Below are 20,649 nucleotides of genomic sequence, written 5' to 3'. Positions count from 1 at the left end.
TGTTTAGCTTGGATTTGGTAAATAGACATACAAATTCCTTTTCGAATTTCGTTTTCTCATGTAACTTGCACACTCTAGGCCTGTACTGTTGGCACCTAAAATGTAATAGGCTTTATGTACTGTTGGCACCTTTTTATCGGAATAAATGGCAAATGCTTAGTCTTTGTCGGTTACGACTCATACAATAGGTTTCAGCGGCACTATCATTTTCTGTGCTCTTTGAGAACGATATGCAACTGCATAAGCGGTTTGATCATAACCATTCTAAAGGAAGGAAAAGCCTATTCCAAAGGAAGTTGTTTTCTCTTTAATTACCCTTGTTTTCTCTTTTTTTTCTCTCTTCTTCATTTTCAATTTTTTGTTGTTTTGGTCCTTAACAAGTTCGCTTCTAGGATCTTTATTATTATTATTGTTATGTGTTTTCTTTTCTTTTTGAATAATAATAAATAATAATAAAGAATGCAATCTTCTCCTTCATTAAAAGATACCATAAAAAGACGTCACAATTCAGTAATCAATTCAACAATTCACAATTCAAGATAATTTCAACCTACCCCATGCTATACTCCACCCCGTACCTACTGTATGCCATACTCTATACATAACCTACTCTATGCCATACCCTAAGCTTGTCATCTAGTCATTAAAAGTCATTCCCATTTAATGTGAGATAATTTCAAACAGGCTCAGAGTGATTTTAGGGTACGGTTAGAGACAGATACGTTCTGAATTATTGCCTTCATTTGAATTCAGATCATTTTCAGGTCGAAAAGAAGGTCCTTCAGAAGACTCTGAAGATTCTCATGCTGACACAATTCATAGAATACACTTGTACTTAGGAGACATCTATAGATACCTCTATGGACTTGGTGTTCTTTCTGCCCATTCCTTGGCTATTGATCATTACCTGGAAGTAAGTTATTTGTTATTTCAACTTTTTGAAGGCCTAAGTAAAGCGAATATTCTCGCTATTCATAGTCTCATTAATCCCATTCCCTACAATCCATCAACTATGTACTAGTTTTGAATATTCAAAATCTTCTATTAATACCCCGTTAATATCATTAATATCATTCTATTAATATCAAAATCTTCTATATAATATCCTGTGATATTAAATGATTGTGTTCAGTGGTTCTCTTCAAAAAAAAAAAAATCTTTTTAAAACCTTAAATGTCTTCGTTTAATCTAGGAGCTCCATGTTTGGTTTTGGCCGTTTCTATATTGATACAGTTATCATCTAAAGTTATATCCTCATTCAAATCCATATTTTATTGCGGTATCAATCATGGACTTAGTATTTTCTTTTTTGGATTTAAGCTTTACTACTAATATTGTTGAATGATTTTCTTTGATTTTCTTTTTTTTGTAGATTCAAAACAACGATTGTCTAATCTTCGGCATGGAAACACAATATTTCTGTGATATTTATTTTACAATTATGAATCGTATTGCGAAATGATTAATTAGCTGGTTTCATATATCACACTTGTATGGACAAAGTTCTGTCCTCCAGGGTAGGATTTCCAACTCCTCCAAAACAGCCTATAGGGCAATACAAACGTGTTGCTTAAGGCTCTTTAAAGCATTTTAAGGCTATTGAAAAAATAATCTGAGGTTGGTTTTGTTTTTAAGCAAAGTCAAGAAGGCTAAACAGTTGCAGCTGAATTTTTCTTTTTTAACAGATGAAATTATTGTCTCTAGTTATTTTGGCAGCCATTACTGGCTTACAATTACCCATCAGACACTAGAGAGGGCGGCCAATGGCTTTAAAATGACTGTAATTGTGAGTAGTAGGCCCCTTTTTGCACCCTAAACTTTTCGGGGCATAATGAGAGGGTTGACGCAACTATCCGCAACGGAGATCAAAGGAGAAATAGTATCAGATGTTTTTACCTGTTCATACAAAAAATATCAAAGATTCAGTTTAAAACGTATATAGAAGATTTGCCCTGAACAGGGCCTGAGCATAATAGTGTGTTATCCTACACTGACGTAGTGTTGCATTTTGGCCAGTTTTTATGAAATACGTTTTGAATCTATATATTTTCTTAAAAGACGTTGTCAAAGACAAAATGCCTTGACAAGTATTTTAAGATCTAATATCTGCAAAACTGTCAGAAACTTCGGGATCATTTACATTTGTACTAGAAAGGTTGCACAAGAAATATCTGCGAGTTTGCTACAAAACTTTTCGGTAAAGTCACTAAAATTTTGATACTTTCTGAATGAACACCAATCTTGAAGTAAGCATGCACTTACATGGAACTCCTTATAAACTTTATTGCCGTTGTTGTTTTTACAGAAAGTGGACATGGTTTTTGGACTTTTCGTGGGTTATTTCTATGAGAAGGGAATTTTACAGGGTTTCAGATGCAAGGGAACAAGTTCTCTATTCTAGGGTAGGACTTGACCATTTGGCGGAAGTGAGAGCAGATGAGAATTTGAGTTGGTTTGAAGATTTTCATTTATTGAAAAAAAATATAAACCAGTTTTGCTTATTACTTTTATTCATTTTGCTCTGTTTTTCAGTAACTCTAGGTTCACACGTCAAAAATTGCTGGGAAAGTTGTATTTGCCGTTATGTTTGCAAAAAATTTGGCTCTTGTGGTTGTTGCTGATGTTGAGAAAAAATTGAACGACAATTTACATGTCTCTTAAATAAACTTACTACTTGATAATATATGAGATAATAAAGAAAAGGTTTTACAATTTATGAGCGTGTACACAACTACTAGACATCTAACAGGGATGGTGACAATACTGCCACAAAAAAGCTTCAAGAAGGAGACCTTGAAACACATTGTTTGTCGGGAAAGGATACCTTCGCTGCGGCACAGAAAAAAGCGCAAGGAGTTCACAAAAACATATACAGTCTCGAATCTATTATTAGTTAATAATAAGTTTCAGTTAACTAAGTTTCAGAGCAATTGTGCTGAAAGAATTGCGTTGTCGTCCGATCGAACCTGGAATTTTTAACTCAATTTATTGCTTGAAAAAGCAATAAAAGTTACTCAAGTAACTATTCTGTTAACAAATCTCGAGTAAAAAATCTGGGCGAACTAAAAGTAAGACCGAAACAACAAACCTGGCAGGAATATTCTAAAACTAGCCGGTTGAATGAAATGTATTCGTGAATAATGGGAGGGGATAAGAAATCATATTGGGACATGAATTCGAGTAGAGATAGGAGGCGATTTTTTCAGTCTTGTTTTAAATTCCTATTACTTTAGGTTCAAACAAACAAAAATTGGTTACCGCAGTCGACAGTATTCGTGAAATGCTCAGTGAACAATTTTATGTTCATGTCGTCATGTTTATGAGGCTATTACTTCGCTATTTGTAATTGCAGCGGACCAGGCATTTCCTACCCCACCTGCCACATGGGTGCCCGTAAGCTGAATTTTACGGGAAGGCTTGCCTGGTCTAATCGGCACTTTTAATGCTGTATAATAGAAATATCAAAACAAAAATAGAAAAGTAAAAGGTAGCGTAATTCAGCCAGGGGGGGGGGCAGGGGGACAGCAGCCCAGGTCATTGGCGCCTTAAAGGCGCCCATGACCTGACGGCTGAAATTCAGCTGTCACATGGGAATATATTTATGAGCCTATTTTGTAATATTGTCTACATGGGACATACTTCAGACTTGATGAGATTGTGACGTTGAGAGTTTTTTCTGCTAGGAATTGTGACGGAAAAGGAAGGAAAACATTTTTGAAAGTTTGTCGCAAGGATACTAGAATTGCTATTGTTCATATACATATTTATACATGATGTGGTAGTTTTGATGCTCCAGAAAATATCCATAGTGTTGATTATCGGATCTTTATCAAGTTTCATCAGTTTTCCTTGTCTAAATCGTTAATCTTCCATTTATTCTGTACGGGGGGGGGGGGTGTAGTGTATCTGCCTCTTCCAATTCTTTAATGAGTGATTTCATTTGGTACTAATAAACTGTTTGAAAAACTATCATAACAAGAATCACTTTATGATAAGATAGAGGTAAGTAGCGCTAATACCTGGTTCGGCTCTTCTTCGTCCTGTGAGCATCCATGATTAACTCCTCGGATGGCCTCTATCTTTCCTATGGAATTATTCTTGTTTTTTTAGGCCTTGGAAACTATTCCTGAAAATGGCTTACCACATAATCAACTGGCTGCTCTTTTTTCTGAAGAAAACAATGGATTGACAACGATCTACCACTATATGGCTTGGTATGATCTTTCGCTTTTTAAGTTGTATATTTACATTCATGTTATAAAAAAAAATCAGAGTAATATTGTCTTGACTGGTCCTTTTAGCATGTAAGAAATGCTTATACGTGCGTGTAGACTCATGACTGGTTTAGCAGATGGAAGTAATGCTGAAAGCTCCCTAAAGAGTGTATTCTGGAGTTAAATTAGATAGGGGTAAAGAAGCTAAAATTGATTTATGATTTTGTTTTTTAACTACATTTTGATTGTCGGCTCAATAAGTTTGGTCTGTTTTTTTTTTATCTTTATTCTCAATTTATTTTGAGTTTATTTCATTTATTTTTCATAAATTACATTTATTTTGCTGAAGGATGGTACTGAATCAAATCATTATAATCTTGAAAAAAAAAATGATACTTTGGCTAGGGCTAGCATATATCCTGTATCAGTGGCCCAGTCTGGTGAAGTGAAAGTCATTATAAAAAAAGTTTTAATTTTATTTGCAATATCAGTTCTATCAGCTTCTATCTTTTAAATAAATATATACTTCCAGCATGTCAAGCAAAACTAAATTTGAAGGGGGAGAAAAGAACCTGGCTGCAAAAGCTGAAGAGGTTGCAGCAACCAAATTTCAGGCCAATCTTCAGGATTCACAATTGGAGAGACTATTAATAGGATTTTCCCTTGTTTCTTCCACTTTTATGGGAATCAAAACCAATCAAGATATATCACAGGTTAGTATTAATATTTCTAATTCATGATGTTGTAGAGTAAGCAGTAGACTCTATTTCGGACAGGAATGCGTTCGCTTCAGACAACGGCTGAAATTTATCGTATGGCAATGTTGATAAAAGCGATACAATGGCGTTTTTAGACAATGTTAGGATTTAACAAGGCCATTTTGTGTTCCGGACAGGAACGTGACTGCTTCAGACTTTGGCTGAAATTTCTCTTACGACAACTTTGGTAAAAAGCTAGACAACGGCGCTTTAGACAATGTTAGGATGTGGGCAACTTTGTATTCTGGACAGGCGTGTGGCCTCTTCAGACTACGGCTAAAATTTGTCATATGGCAACGTTAATAAAAAATCATACAACGGCGCTTTAGATTATATTAGGATTTTGGAAACTTTTTATTCCGGAAAAGGACATGGTCGCTTCAGAGTGCGGCTAAAATTTTTCTTATGACAACGTTGATAAGAATTGATACAACGGCGCTTTAGACAATGTTAAGATTTTGGACACTTTTCATTCTGGGAAGGCGTGTGGCTCCTCAAGACTACTGCTAAAATTTGTCTTATGGCAACGTTGATAAAAAGTGATACAACCACGTCTTAGATAGTGCTAGGATTTGGGCAATTTTGTATTCCGGACAGGAGTGCGACCGTTTCAGCCTACGTCTAAAATTCGTTTTATGGCAACGTTGGTAAAGGTAATATTATTGTTTTTTAGACAATATTAGGATTTACAAGGTGACTTTCTGCTCTGGAGAGGAGTGTGACCGCTCCAGACTACGGCCAAAATTCATTCTATGGCAACGTTTGTAAAAGCAATGCAACAGCGTTTCAGATAATATTAGGGTAAAGTGGGTACTAAATTACTTTTCAATTATTTCAAACTAAATAGCAGTTGGTTTTGTTAAAAGTCTTAGAGGTGAGAGTTCTGCCATTAGAAGATTTTGTGCCGCCGAAATTGTGCCTGATCAAGTATTGAAGGAGATATTCCTCGACAAGTGATTATTATGTCTGTATCTGCGCAAGGACAGATAATTCTCCAGGATTTGTCCGAAGTCTCTTTTACCAGTGTTGATGTAATTTTTTCAATTATCAACTAATTATCAGTTATCACTAATTATCAATTATCAACTAAGTCTGTTGTCTCCTCTCCTTTTATATTTTCTGTCGTCTGTTTTTTCCTTCTTTCCTCTTGTGCATAGTGACGACTTATTAAACAGACCGTTTTTTTCTAATTCATCATCTTTTAAGTCTCATAATGAATCTTCAGAATATTTTTTTCATGGTCTATTAATTGTCAATAGAATGTCTTCACACCTCATCGAAAAAAAGATGAGTGTTTATGAGCCTGCCTAGTTTTAAATTTCTGCTTTGAAGCTCTTATCTTGAAAGAATTAAAGAAGGGTTTATCTTTGGTATTTTAATCCCTGAGCTTGGGTGTAGTATCTTTCTGTTCTTGGGTGGAATTTTTTTCTATTAAAACTATACTAATGAGTCAATGGTGCCATCTTTGTACCATGGGAACCCTATCAAGTCACTGTTGTAGAAGCCACTTGTGCTTTGACATTATCATTTACGACAAAAGTTCTTCACTGTTGACTCAGCTTAAGTCTCCAAAATCTAAATAACTTTAGATTTATATTTGATCAAATTTGCTCCAATTTAGGCCTGACTTTGTCACCAAAATCAACATTAAAAGCAGTGGTATTCAAGATTGATGATGTCTAACATACTAAGTTTTACAGAAATGTAGCAAGAATTGGTGCTGATACATAAGTTTTTACGTTTTAGTTTCCTTTTAGTTTTGTTATTTTTTTAATTAATTTTATTTCATTAGTTATTCTATTCTATTATTTATTCTATTAGTTTTTGAACTAAAAATCATAAAGACATAAAATCAAGCTTTTCAGTCGACCAGTTTTGACATGAAAGTATAACCATCTTTTCTCCTTATTTTGATGTTTAAACTGCTCTGCACAAAGCTTTTCGAGAAAACTGCTATTATAGAGCTTGTTTTCTTTATAATAAACATAAAAAAAATTCGGTTTTTTTTCTGGTGTGTTTTTAATGTGTTTTTTTTCATAAGAAGTATTCATTTTTTTTTCAGCTTTGTCAATTTACTCTTAAGGATTTGCATGAGATTCTGAAAGCTCCAAAGCAAATGGATCAAGAGAGAGACGAACGAACTGATCTTAGCCCAGAAATTTTAATTCAGATGGCAGCAATGTGCTGTTTTGTTTTACACAAGAACTCAACTAAAAAGAAAGATTTTGGTAAGATTTACGTAACGTTGTGCTAAATAAGTGTTGGAATTTCGATATGTTCATAGTCGGATGTCTGATCTGTAGAAAACAAGACTTCATAGTGTAGTGTGATTTTTGAAAAAAGCATCTAAGGTAATGTAACATCTTACTGTAGAACTTAGATCCTGCTGTGACTCCAGAGTCGCCTAAGGCATCGACAAGGAGTCTGCAGTCTCCGTGATATTTTGCCACAGTCAGGACATTTTTTCACTCGGGCTGTGGGAACGTGTTAAGTAAGTGGAGATCTGACTGGTATGTACGGCATAGGGTGCTCTTGGGATGACCTCGTTCTCGATCCCGCAGGTGGCCACTGGAAGGTTGCCTTGGGAGTTCTAATGCTCCCCATTCTCAAGACATGGCCTGGATATTGCCATCGACACCTGTGGATGATATTGGTAACAAGAGGCAGGTTGGTCATTCCTTTGGATCTCAACGTTGAGAATCAATCTGCTCAGTGTGTATTTAGGATTCCTCGGAGGGATGCATTTTCAAAGTCCAGAATCCGATGCTCTTGCTCGGCATTAGTCTGCCATGATTTGACTGCGTACATCAACAGACAGCACATTGACGCTATTCCAGAGTCTAAATTGGATCCAAAGTGAAAAGAAGTTCTATCGACAGATTCTCTTCATCCTGTTGAAAGCTCCATTTGCTTGGCTATTTCTTTCTGCAATGGGCCAGTATTTTCAATTTGCTTACCAAGTATAATTTGACAGCTTGATATGATGTATATCTTGTATGCAGCTTTTTCTGGATCAGACGCTTTCCGGTCCATGTGATGATGCTTATTGAGTCTAGCGCTATTCTTCACCTCCTTATCCATGATTTTGTATTGTTGACACCTGTAGACTGCTTAGGGTGTAGAGTTGGGCAATAGTAGGGTCTTCTTAAATTCTTTTCGCTGGTTGATCAGTGTTCACGTTCTGTCGGACCATCATCGATCCTCAGGACTTTTTTAAATCCCAGCATTAAATGTGGTGCCTCGTGGTTGTTTAGTTTAATGGCTAGCCAGATCTGTTCTTGATCGGTTTCTTCCATGGAGCCAAGAGCTCCAAATCGATCAACCATTGCCCTGGCAAAATTGAGCTTCGTAATTTCATCACTCAGTTTTGAGGAATCAGTGGTGGTCTTCGGGGCACTGATCTTTATTGTTGCTATCAATAATTGCAATCTGAGTTGAACTTTGTGCCACGGAAAGCTGTGTTATCTTTAGGCTAGATCTCCATCTGCGGTTCACGAGACAATGGTTGATTCGGTTATAAGTAGTGGCATCTGGTGACGTCAAGGAGCATTTGTGGATACTTTTGTGTGCGAAGAGGCTACTACCAATGAGGAAATCATTTGTAAAGGCAAAATCGATAAAGTGACAAGTTTTTTCATTTCGTTCTCCAGTGCCATGACTTCCTAAAACCTAAGGGCAATGCGATCCGTCATTTCCAACTTTTGTATTTCTGAGAATCTCCAATTCTAAGGGTCATGTCTGTTGGATATCTTTTGGGATATCATTAATTACTGCTTGTAAGAAGTCAACTTTTAACGACTTGGTTGAATCGTTTGTCAGTGCATAACATATGAATAGAGACATCTTGACATGGTGTCAAACAAATCTGGCCGACATTAATCGAGGTGGAATTGAAACTCAATCCTTCAGAGCTTTTGCTGCATGATTCGAGAGGATAAGTTCAACACCACTTTGTTGTCTCGTAGTTGAGTTTTAGATAGTTACGTCATAGTGTTCCAGAAACCAATTCATAGTTTCTTTTTTGCGTTCAAATGTACTTCTGGTTACGCTAGGAAAAATTAGAAACTGATTTTTGTATGGTGTTTTGTGGACAAAGCAGAAAAGAGATCAAGCAACGAAGCATTGTTTTTTTGTTTTTTAATCAAAACTATTTTTATTGTGCTTTTATTGGTTGAATTTTTTATCCCTTTGTTCGTGAAGTTCCAAATGAAAACGGAAGTTTCGATTAGGAGATAGCACGCCAATAAGATAGAACTAGTGAAAAGGTGGCGCGCCAGTAACAGGTTTATCCCCTTACTTTTAATCTAGCAGGAGATTCAATTTTAATACAACAAAAATAACTTTAATTATGATACGATATTACTAACTAGAGCTTTTTCTCAAGAAATGTATTTGCTTGAAAAAATTGGAAGGTTTACCCTTTGTCAACTACGAACTTTCTCAACTACGATAAATGAGCCAAGATCTGTGATATTGACTGCACATCTGCGATTTTTAGCTGCAGTAGTTCAAGCGGTGTTCCTATAGAACTGCTTATTCTTGCATTTTACAGGACTTCCATCGTTAAGAAGATTGGAACTTGAAAACTATAAAAAGCCTATTTATAGTGTCTCCTTGCTTTCCTGTTTTATCTCTGTATATATCTGCATTTTTTTTTTGGTCTGAATAGTGGGGATATCAATACGGCTGGCTGTATTTTTCCAGCCTTTCATATGTTATATCTGAAATGAAATTATTTTTAAAATATGTTATTAGAAGGTATAATTTAGATAATATCTATCCGATAGATACGTCTACATGTACGGCTGCTTTTTTGTTTGATCCTTACGAAACAGTATCAATAAACAAGCTTCTTTAAACTCAAGGCCACTTCATGTCCATAATTTGGCTTTATTCCATATTTCGTAAAGTCGCGATTCAAGAATGTACGTGGACCTCAAATATTTCTTAGAATCTTGCCGACGTTTCTTCTAGAAATATCTTCATAATGAAATAATTTCATTGACAATTATTCCATATTTCGTAAAGTTGCGATTCAAGAATATACGTGGACCTCAAATATTTCTTAGAATCTTGCCGACGTTTCTTCTAGAAATATCTTCATAATGAAATAATTTCATTGACAATTATTCCATATTTCGTAAAGTTGCGATTCAAGAATATACGTGGACCTCAAATATTTCTTAGAATCTTGCCGACGTTTCTTCTAGAAATATCTTCATAATGAAATAATTTCATTGACAATTACCCAAGAAACGGTAAAAAGGTAAAATATAGTTAGAAAATGTTTTTACTTGTCTGTGTTTTTTCTCTTCATTTGGTTTGCTTGTATATCTTCATTTTGTTATTGACTAAGTAATTAGTCATTATTCCAAACACTTTGGGAAATTAATAGAAGCGGCAAATCAATTAGTTTAAAAAAAAAACAACAACAACAAAATATTTGCTCCCTACACTTAAAATCTCAAAGTCGTCTATGCTTTTATGCCACTATGCTTAGTTATGTACACAGGGGAAGGGGGATATATTTATCCCCCATTTCCCCAATATCATCTCTATCGCCCCTATTACTTCTTATTTTTTTCACAGTTCTTATGTGTTTTCGAATCCTTCATCTTACATAAGCCTTTTCAAGAGGTCTATTCAAGCGCAGAGACCTTACCCCTAACAGGTTAAAACAGAATGTAGAATTAGCGCATCATCTGTTGCTTCTAATTAAGATTCGCAGAGATTTGACAACCCCTGCTTGTAGACATCCAGAAGACAAAAATACAGGATCCCGTTCTCTCCTCTTTAAAGTCAACTCGGGTACATCTCTTAAAAAACAATTAGATGTTTACTCTTACCTCCCGCCAGTTTTGGTTGAGATGATGCAAGGCGTTCAAGTGTTGGAACAAAATATATCTGTGTTCCTATCCCCATACAGAGGTTAGACCAGATCTGGACCCGAAAAAAGCAACAAATGAAAAACAGCGTCCACTTCTTGCCAAGTTTATTTTTTAGTAGACCTTTTTGGTATATATCGTGATGAAAAAATTCATTGCAGAGGTTAGAATAGGCCTGAATCCCAAAAGATTCAAACATGATACACTCTCTTATCTTCCTCAAGATTGGTTAAAACTATTAACCCTCTTTTAGGTGCTATGATGATAAGAATTTAGGGATCCGCTCTCCTATAGAGGTCGGAATGCGCAGAAACGTGAGGGAGACACAATCATGACTAACTTAACACTCAACTCCTTCCTTAACACGCTTTAATCAAAATAAAATACAAAATAATGAATATTAATACTAATATTCAAGATTTAGTGTCATTTTATTTTATCAAATACATATTCTATCAATCTAAATATTAAAATCATGTTTAGAAAACAAACCTTTCAGTCACAACGTTTTTAATCTACTCACGTCCCAAATATTTCTAATATCTTCATCTAACGAATTCCATAACTTGGCCCATCTATAAAAAATAGAGAAATCCCTGACTTAGACGTTAAGATGTCATCAACATTTTTACTTAGTGTCTTTTACAGATTCTCAGTTAGCCTTGGCCTTTTGTCTTGCATATCTGTCGGAACTCTTGGATGGCATCTTGCGCGAAATTTCTGATATAATGCCTGAAATTCCCACTGAAATCCCCAAGCCTGTCCCGGCAAAAACAAAAAGTCGCAGAAGAAGACAAAGACGTCTAAGCCTAGAGAGAGAGGAGTCATCTGGATCGGAAGTCGAGTCAGAGCTTGAATCTGAATCATCTGAATCTGACTCGAGCAGTGACTTTGAGCTTGAAGAGAGTGATTCTGAATCCGAGTCAAAAAATATAATTTTGAAGGAGTACCAAAAAAGCCAACTAGCAGCCAGAATTCAGAACTCGAGTAAGTTACTCTTTTTACTTTAGTTCTGTTTTACTTCATTTTTGGCACTGATCAGATAAGTAATATTCTTTTAGATAGTAGAATAAGTAGAGAAATAGAACTTTCTTTTTCACTAGTTTGGTCAATAAATATGGATTCAGCGTGCCTTTTTTTAAGATTTGACAGGATGCCCATGGGGATGAAGAATTAGAACCTCCGCATGTACTTTCATGCAACTTTTATTGGGGAGTGATAATAAGCATAAATACATGCACCGTTGCTGATATCGCTTAGTTTTAACTCTCATTGAAAAAAATTATTCGAAATTTGGTTGAAAAGATGAATTTTTGAATTTTCCCAAACCGACGTGAAAATTGTGCTCAATTGCTGAGAGTTGAAATGTGTATCAAAACTATAATAGGAGCCATGATCTTAAAAGACTGCCCCCTCATATACGGAATAATTTCTGTTCACTTACTTTTTTTAATGTAAGACCTTACTATTTTTTTTACCCACCCAACACGCTCCCCAACTAAATATAGTATTACATAAGAATTAAAAGTTAGTAAGACCACAAAAAAGATATTATCTACGGAAAGGCTTTGTGGATGCATTTGATAGAAAGGCAGACATATCATACCCTGTTTGAATCAAATCCATGCAAGGATTCTGTATGATCGAGCGGCCTAGCATGAAGCCCTTTGATGTCCCTTCTCCCCTTTTGTCCAGGATCCTTTTCGTGAATTTTTCAATATTTATGATTAAAAAGATAAATATAAAGATTTTGAGCCCGCTAGCAATCAGGATTACTTAAGACTGGCTATCGGACACTAGCCCTTTCCAAATATCTCCCCCATCTCCAGCCCACCAAAAAGAAGCTTCATAAAACGATTGGCATCTTATTATAATTGAAGTTAGAATCATACAAACATTTACAGTCTGTTCGTAAAGTGAGACTCTAGTGCCCGTGCTTCTCCAACCCCCCAATCCCCACCTTTTCGCTAAAAATTGTATTTAAGGATTTCTGGGCTTGTTGGCTTCAAGTCTGAGACTGATAACCTCGTTAAAATAGAGTCTTGGAAATATTTTCATTCTGCATAATTTTGTTGCCCTAAGCCCTTAGGCTCATCCCTCCTCAAACACCCTCTTTCTCTCTACACATATGGTACCCTTTTTTAGCATAAACTTCGCAACTTAAGACATGTTTCACCTCTTAAGAGCCATAACTATTCAGAAAGTATGACAGGATGGTTCTTAACTGCCAAATTTTAGTCATAAAGAATCCTTTAGACCGCAACATTTTGGTCCTAAATAAAATTCTTCAAAATTATTTTTTTTTACAAATAAGGATTAATTTCTACCAAAATATTGCACACTCCAAATACCTATATGATGGAATCTATATAAGTGCAAGTCAATAGAAGACGCAGTCCCACATTGTCAGTGAAGACAAGCACCTTGCAAGGTTGCACTGCTGCTCCCGAGCTCTTCAACTGTGTGATTAAGTACATCATGACTTGCAGGATAAATCCTCAACGATTCGATCTTCAGTTTTGGAGACCGGTGTTTACTGATGCTGACTTCAATCAAGATATAGCCTTATTCGTGGGCACTGTCAAAAAATTCACCGAAGCACTCCCAGTGCTTTCAGAAGATGCCTTGGAAGTTGATCAACTGACAGAGAACGAAATTTATGACAATCGAGCCCCTCACGTCACTATCTACTGTTGCCATCACTAACTACTGTTGCCAGTTTCGCACTGTCGATGTTACTCAGACCCAACATTTTCGAAGAATCGAGGGTCTTCATTGGACTGACTTTGTCACCAACCAGACCCTCCTGTCACGTACTTCACACGCTTCTCTCTCGATGCGGACTGCCCAGCGTATTGTTTGCTCGTACGCCCACCCCTTTGTCTGTCACATGACGCCACTAAACGGGTTTTGTTTGACTTCAATATCACCCTGCACGGATGGAAACGTCTTGGAAGACGCCTCCCCTTTTACTAAGTGGAAATTCAAAGTCAACCAACTCCTTTCCAAAGCCCACATCCCAGTGGAAGAAGCCGCGAGCCTGACAAGTCATAGGTCAACCTGGAGACGCCTGGTCTAATTGATTGCTATGCCGTCCTGGCAAGAGCTGTAATTCAACGTCTTTTGAGTGCCTCAAGAGAAGTATTTTGTGGGGTTGTCTCTATTGGCAGGAAATTCTACGTGGCGACACAGTGCTGGGTGAAACTTGTTTTCAAGTATACCTGGGGGGTGTACCCTCTATAACGCAATTCTAACGAGCTGTACTTTAACCATTTGATTACAAAAACTTTGCTCTGTCCGCAACAACATTTGATAACTCCTCTAAAGGAGCGTAATATATGTATTTGTAAAAAAAAATGACATAGACGAAAAAAAAAAAAAATGACGTGGCGACACAGTGTTGGGTGAAACTTGTTTTCAAGTATTCCTGGGGGGTGTATCCTCTATAACGTAATTCTAACGAGCTCTGCTTTAACCATTTGATTACAAAAGCTTTGCTCTGTCCGCAACAACATTGGATAACTCCTCTAAAGGAGCGTAATACATGTATTTGTAAAAAAAAAAAAAAAAAATGACATAGTCGACACGTCGAAACGATCTCGGATCGGCTGCCATCAAAGAGGGGAATCTATTGAAGACGGCTCCTAATAATTTTTTGATTAATCGTTAAAAAGCCATGTAGATCGCAAAGGTTGAGCATTTGTCATTTGATGCGAATTGAAAGCCCAAATTTCCCCTCCCAATTTAGTTTATTTCCTTAAAATTGTACTTTATTTACAATATTCTAACGCACGTTTAATTTTCAACTTCCATGATAATCGGTTTGTGAATTGTAGAACCATTAAGTCTTTCGAAACTATTCCATTTTGATTATATGAATCCTAGGTAATTTCATTTACATGATTTACTTGTTGCTCAGTATGTGTAATGAATTTTGGCCTTCAAAGAGGTCGAAGTTACGAATTGGAACATGATAATAAAAAGCAACCAACTATACAAAGTATTGTTTGTACGTTGTGCCAATGTTTGTATAAGAAATCTCTTGCCTATTTAGATATTGCCATCTCTTCATTTGCTTACAGGCTGATAGGCTATTGCAATAGATACAGTTTCAATATTTGTTTGTTGGTGTTTCAAGAAAGTAATAAAAACTTTAAGCCTTATGAAAAAAAATTATAGAAGCTACTACCCTGTCGATAAGTCAGGGTGGAGAGATAATGAAGATACTGGTTGCAGGAGCTGATGCTGTTCACAGTTACTGGTGAGAATTAGCTAAGATACCGATTGTCGAGTTTGCGCTTTTTCATTACTGTAGGTCTCTAATTCAAAAACCTATTGTGTTTATACTTAACAGTAAACGCTATTCGGATTTCAATACGCCCTCTGTCAAAACCGCTAAATACCGAACGCCTAAATTATTTTTGCCAAAAAAGCAGTAGTTCCTTCTATTTTAAGTTAAAATTTTGCAAAAATAGTGTGGCCAACACCTGGGTAGTGCTACGACTGAATCAATAAAAAAAAGAAGAAAAGCACTGAAGTTTTCTGATGGAATTAAAGACTGAAGTTGAAAGTCTAAACGGACAAAAATATTTTTTTTTGCAGTTTTTGCCGAATATATCTTCAAATCTAGCTCGAATAAGACTGACTCATGAATGCATCCGTTCCTTTTTTAAAATCGAGTTTTAGACACATTTTTTTCTATGTTTTAAAGAAAGCTATAGGGCCAGGTGAACGAAACTTTCTAGAATCAGCTCAAATGTCAATTCAGAAATATTTCAGAATTTCCCGAATGTCGCATAATATAATCCAAATAAAGAGAAAAATTTATATGGAACGTAGACATGTACTACACTGCAAGTTTTCGTAAATGTAATTACATGGGTGTGCCGCAAAGTCTGGTTTACTAATGTAAGAGCTTCGTAGTTTCTAGTGTTTTCTTCGTTCAAAATTAGCTTACAAATTAAAATTAGCTAATTTGTAAATTTTCCTGTAGTTTTTGAACCTGTTTTAATGTTTTTCTGCTCTGGAGGGGGCGAGGCTTTAGTCCCCCCAAGGTTGCTCTGTGCGTACACCTTTTCGCGGTTGCTTAATTCAGGCAAATTTACTGCTTTTATGGCTATTCTGAACCTGACTGTTGTTAATGTTCTCACATATTATTCCAGGTTTTGCAGCACCATTATCTTTGATGTGTTTCTTTCTACATCGGTTGGAACAAACAGTTAGTGGTACTGGACCTGGTGCTTTGCCTTTATGGTTTCGTCTGACTAAATTAGCCAATGCTTTGAAGGAAGTGGCAACAGCCCCTGAAAATGGTAAATTTTATGACTTATTTTTTAGGAACAATTTTATGTGCATTTGTTACTTTTTCGTAACTTTTAGCTACTTTTTATTAAACTTGGAATGCATCCTTTGAAGTGTACATTAAGAAGGCTTGAAGTCTTGTCTTAAGCTACGTAAATTGGCTTAAAAAACATGTATGTATTTTTAATTTACTGATTTGTTTTGACATTTCTGGGTTATAATTAATCCATAATCCATTCTAATTAATGCTTATAATTATATAGTTTTAGTGTGAATACACAAATTAGAGTCAACTAATGTGTTAGCAGTAAAATAAGAATGTTGAAAGAAAGATAAGAAAGTTCAATAATATTAGAAAGTTGAAGTATAAATTAGAAAGTTGTAATATTAGTTGTAAGTAATATTAGAGAGTTGAAGTATAAAATAAGAAAGTTCAAGCTTCAATCTCTTTCGAAGCTTTGATATTTTCATCCAAAGTATGAATAATCACAGTTTAAGTTTTATATTTTTCAGGCAAGTCTCTTTCTGAAGACTGGTTCCTATCTCCAGTGTTGGGTCAAATTCAGACGTCCTGTTTTTCAGATGATTTTAAGTTACGAATAAATCGAATAAGAAGCTTTGTGAAGCTACTGTCCGTTTTGCCAGACACTGGGGTCACGTTTGATGTCGGTTCGGGGTACTTTTTTAGTAAGGAAAAACCAGACGAAATTAAACCAGAAGAAGTAAGTAGGAAATTGCTACCTATGTATGTTCGTTTCTGCGAATCGTTAGTGCTTAATTTTTTTCACATGCTGATCAATGGTCTGCATAGCTCAGTTACCGATCTCCTGATTATCTGCCTTTGGCCAGGAGTCCAGTGCATGGTTGAGGGCTAATCATCCGATGTTTCGCGTGCTTTCCCACAAGATTTTTCCAGGTACCTGTTTAGAACTGGGTCGACTCTGGCTGAACTTTATAACGTCAAACCACTGACCTCTGTTCCAAACCAAATAACCAGTGACACTAGGACTCGAACCCCTGTCCTCAGGATTTCAGGTCTAGCTCGCCAGCCTTAGGATGTCTCAGTCGCTAATAACTTTTTTAATCAGCTTTTTTTTCGTCGTTTTTAAATATTGCCTATAACAATTAGGACGATGGTAAACACTCTACTCGATTCCTTTTTTATGCTGTTTCCAAATATTATAACCAATTCATTTGCAAATGCCTCTCCCCTCTTGACAGTCCCATATATAATTCAAAGAATATATAAAAAATGAAAGGAAACACTAAAACAATTAATTTTTAGTTTATAACATGAATGATGTTTTTATTACTCAGATTCTCATGTTCTCATGTTCCCTTCCATTACTATGCATTTTTTAAACAGGGGCGTAATTAGCTATCATGTAGTGGGGGGCACGCCTCAGTTTGCCCTTCCCCCCCAGCTGAACTTTTTTTTTCAAAAATCTTGTCAGTACTAAGATAAGCCTGCATAATTCAAGCCTCCACTGGAACGAGTCAGTTTTCTTTAGTATATGTTTGCCTTTTTGGTGCTATAAAGCTAATTTTTCAGTTTTCACTGTCATTTTCACTTGATTTGTGAAAATTGGCTCCAAATTTGCCCCCCCCCTCCCCTCTCAGATTTTGACGAAATTACGCCACTGGTTTTAAAATTATTTCAAATAATGTCTGTAAATTATACACTCAGTCACACACTGAGATAAATTGAAGACTGAGAAGAAGACCAGTTTAATATAGGAGCCATGTTAGTATAAGTTTAATAACAGTTTTAGTATTTTATATTGATGTAGTAGATAGCACATTATTAGGGCTATATAAGGGACCATCAAGAGGGGGATACATTTGCCAAAGAGTTTACTAATATGTTTGGAAAAAGAATAAAAAAAAGGAATCGGGTGGTGTGTTCAACTTGTCTCTATGTCAGTTATGGGCTCTCATAAATATTTACTATACAGTTTAACGAACCTCTGATACTGCAAAAATTATTTAGAAGAAAAGTCAAAGGAAAACTAAAAAAAAAAAATGGAAGTTGGTTTAACTTAAGTTTTTTATATTTTGTATTTTAATTAAAAGTCAAAGTTTATTTGTCGTTAAAATTTGGTCGAAGTTCATTTAAAGGTTGTTAAATGTTCTGAAAATACATATATATTTTTCCCTAAAAAAAAAACAACGCAAATTTACATATTTTGCCCTTTTGGCGAAAGTGGCTACATTGCCTTCAGTCCAGTGTAAAGCACAAATAATAATTAAATAATCAGAAACAATATTTTTATTTAGTTTTTATAATTAACCGTATTGTTGTGCTGTGTATTGCTATATCTTGTTTGTTGTTTTATCTAAGGGACTAAATTGTGTTATCAATTGGCCATGATCTTCTTGTTGTGGCTGTTTAGTTGACGTTTGAGTGAATCAACCGCTCATATACGTGCAATCCTCTTTTAAAACTTGGGCTTAGTGGAGCCACGCCACTTTGAAAAACACACAAATAAAATTCTGGCATAGGCCACGTCAACACTTAAGATATCCTGGGAGAGTACTAGGACGTTGTACAGAGCGTTCTTGCTTAAATCACTGGCACTAGTATGTATATCACATCTCTATTCTGCTATTATTGCTTAAAATATGTATGAAAAGAATCATACTCGAAGTTTAAATAAAGCTAAAATACCAGAAAAAATAAATAAATAAAAAGGTCGATACAGTAAAAAATAGAAGTTAATAGAGTTACTACAATTAAAACATCTATAAAAGGGAACATAAAGACGAAATAAAAAGATCAATACAATGAATATAAAAGTCAATACATTATAACTTAAAAGAAATAAGAGAATATTATGCAGATTACAGCTTTTTATATACCTAGTCAACAACAACATAGTCTTTCTATTGGACCCACTCAGGGAACTTAGCCTGACCTAGGATTGCTCTCATTGTAAATGCACCAAAATGCTTTATAATTTGGTTTCTAAACACATTTCTTTGTACTTCATATTTTGTGCACATATTCTAATGAGAATATGCCTAACATCATCATACTCATTACAAATATCACAAAAGGGCGAGCCAACTCGTCCCCCATTTATGTAAAACTAATCTAATATCATGTAAAAGTCCATCAGGTGGTGTATAGTCATATAGTCATAAACCTTCTAGAACCTTATAGTCATAAAGTTCTAAAATTGGGTTTATGCCATTTGTAATATAATTATTGGTCTCTCTATCACATAACACTTTATAAATACATGCAAAATGTTCATTTTGGGTGGATTTTATACTTATACCCTGACCATTTAGAATACCCAACTTTGCCATTATATCAGCAGATTTATTTCCAGAAATTCCCACATGTGCTGGGACCCAGACCAGAAGTATATTATTTCCCACTAGCTCTAATGACCTAGCTATTTGGTGGATATTACAAACTAATTCACGACTAGGTTCATGCTCATTCATCTGGTACTTAAGGGCTGATGCTGAGTCAGAGCATATCATCCAACTCCGAGCATACCCATATGACTTGTAAAGTCCAATGCCTTATATGAATGAATGAATGACTGTATTTAAAGCCATTTTTCAGGCCGTATACATACCTATATAACAACAAACAAACTAAATTATGTAACAATCGACTTTCGAATAACAAGACCCTTCCGGACAAAATTTGTCACTGCTACTATATTTATTTTCGACGTCGACTTCAAAGTTCCAAGAAGGGGCTCACGACCACCCACCCCAAGAAAGCTCCCTCTTAGCTCATTTAGCCCCTGACACCTGAAAAGAAAATGGTCTAGCCCATCAAGATCACCGCAAATTGGGCAAGTATACCGCATCTCCGGGTGACACCTATTTTTCCAAATACTGTAAAGAGGGAGACAGTTTGCTCGCACCTGCATCCAAGACCTCAGGGATTCTTTTGGAATCTCTTATTTAAAATATAACTCTTCACCATAATTTTCTTTCACCTTATAGTAAGAACTTAAGCTTTCCGACTGGCTAAGGTCGTTCCACCATTTCTGAATTTCTTGGTCTTCCAGCCTTGTTTGGATCTCTGACAGAAAGGCTTTTTGATCTGAGATTGGGCCATCTCCTCCATTCCATGCATGCGATAGACCTGTGCTGTCCAGTAGTTTTTTGACATGGAAGGGCCATGACGATTTTTGTCCCACGGTAAGTAATTCATCATACGCTGCTCTGATGAGTCTTGAGGAGGGACATTGCAGTATTTTCAGCCAAAACTTAATTTTATATATATAGCAATCATCTCAATTGAAAAAATCGACCGACTGCCTGGTAACTTAAAGCTACATGAAACTGACATACTGGGGACCACCACTGCACAGCCGTCACCCTTATCCAACTTGGAGCCATCAGTAAAAATTTGTATATAGTCTCTTAAGTGGTCAGTTTGTCTTAGCCAGTCATGTTTGAGAGTCAAGTTAATATTATCCCCACGATCAGGTACAGGAAAATACATATTATTCTTTATTACAT

General features: G+C 35.8%; 1 protein-coding gene across 2 annotated transcripts in view; it reads left to right on the top strand.

Moving 5' to 3' along the window:
• Positions 1–20,649, top strand: part of LOC136027417 (nonsense-mediated mRNA decay factor SMG5-like) — a 56,120-nt gene that overhangs the window by 18,155 nt on the left and 17,316 nt on the right. For both annotated transcript variants that reach the window (XM_065704664.1, XM_065704665.1), the window contains exons 4-10: positions 765–913; positions 4,111–4,214; positions 4,747–4,927; positions 7,035–7,200; positions 11,506–11,844; positions 16,020–16,169; positions 16,672–16,880. In XM_065704664.1, the coding sequence (XP_065560736.1) occupies positions 765–913; positions 4,111–4,214; positions 4,747–4,927; positions 7,035–7,200; positions 11,506–11,844; positions 16,020–16,169; positions 16,672–16,880 (1,298 nt within the window). The remainder of the gene's footprint in view (positions 1–764; positions 914–4,110; positions 4,215–4,746; positions 4,928–7,034; positions 7,201–11,505; positions 11,845–16,019; positions 16,170–16,671; positions 16,881–20,649) is intronic.

Source organism: Artemia franciscana, chromosome 5, assembly GCF_032884065.1.
Source record: "Artemia franciscana chromosome 5, ASM3288406v1, whole genome shotgun sequence".
NCBI classification, from domain to species: domain Eukaryota; kingdom Metazoa; phylum Arthropoda; class Branchiopoda; order Anostraca; family Artemiidae; genus Artemia; species Artemia franciscana.
This window is presented reverse-complemented; position numbering and strand designations above follow the sequence as displayed.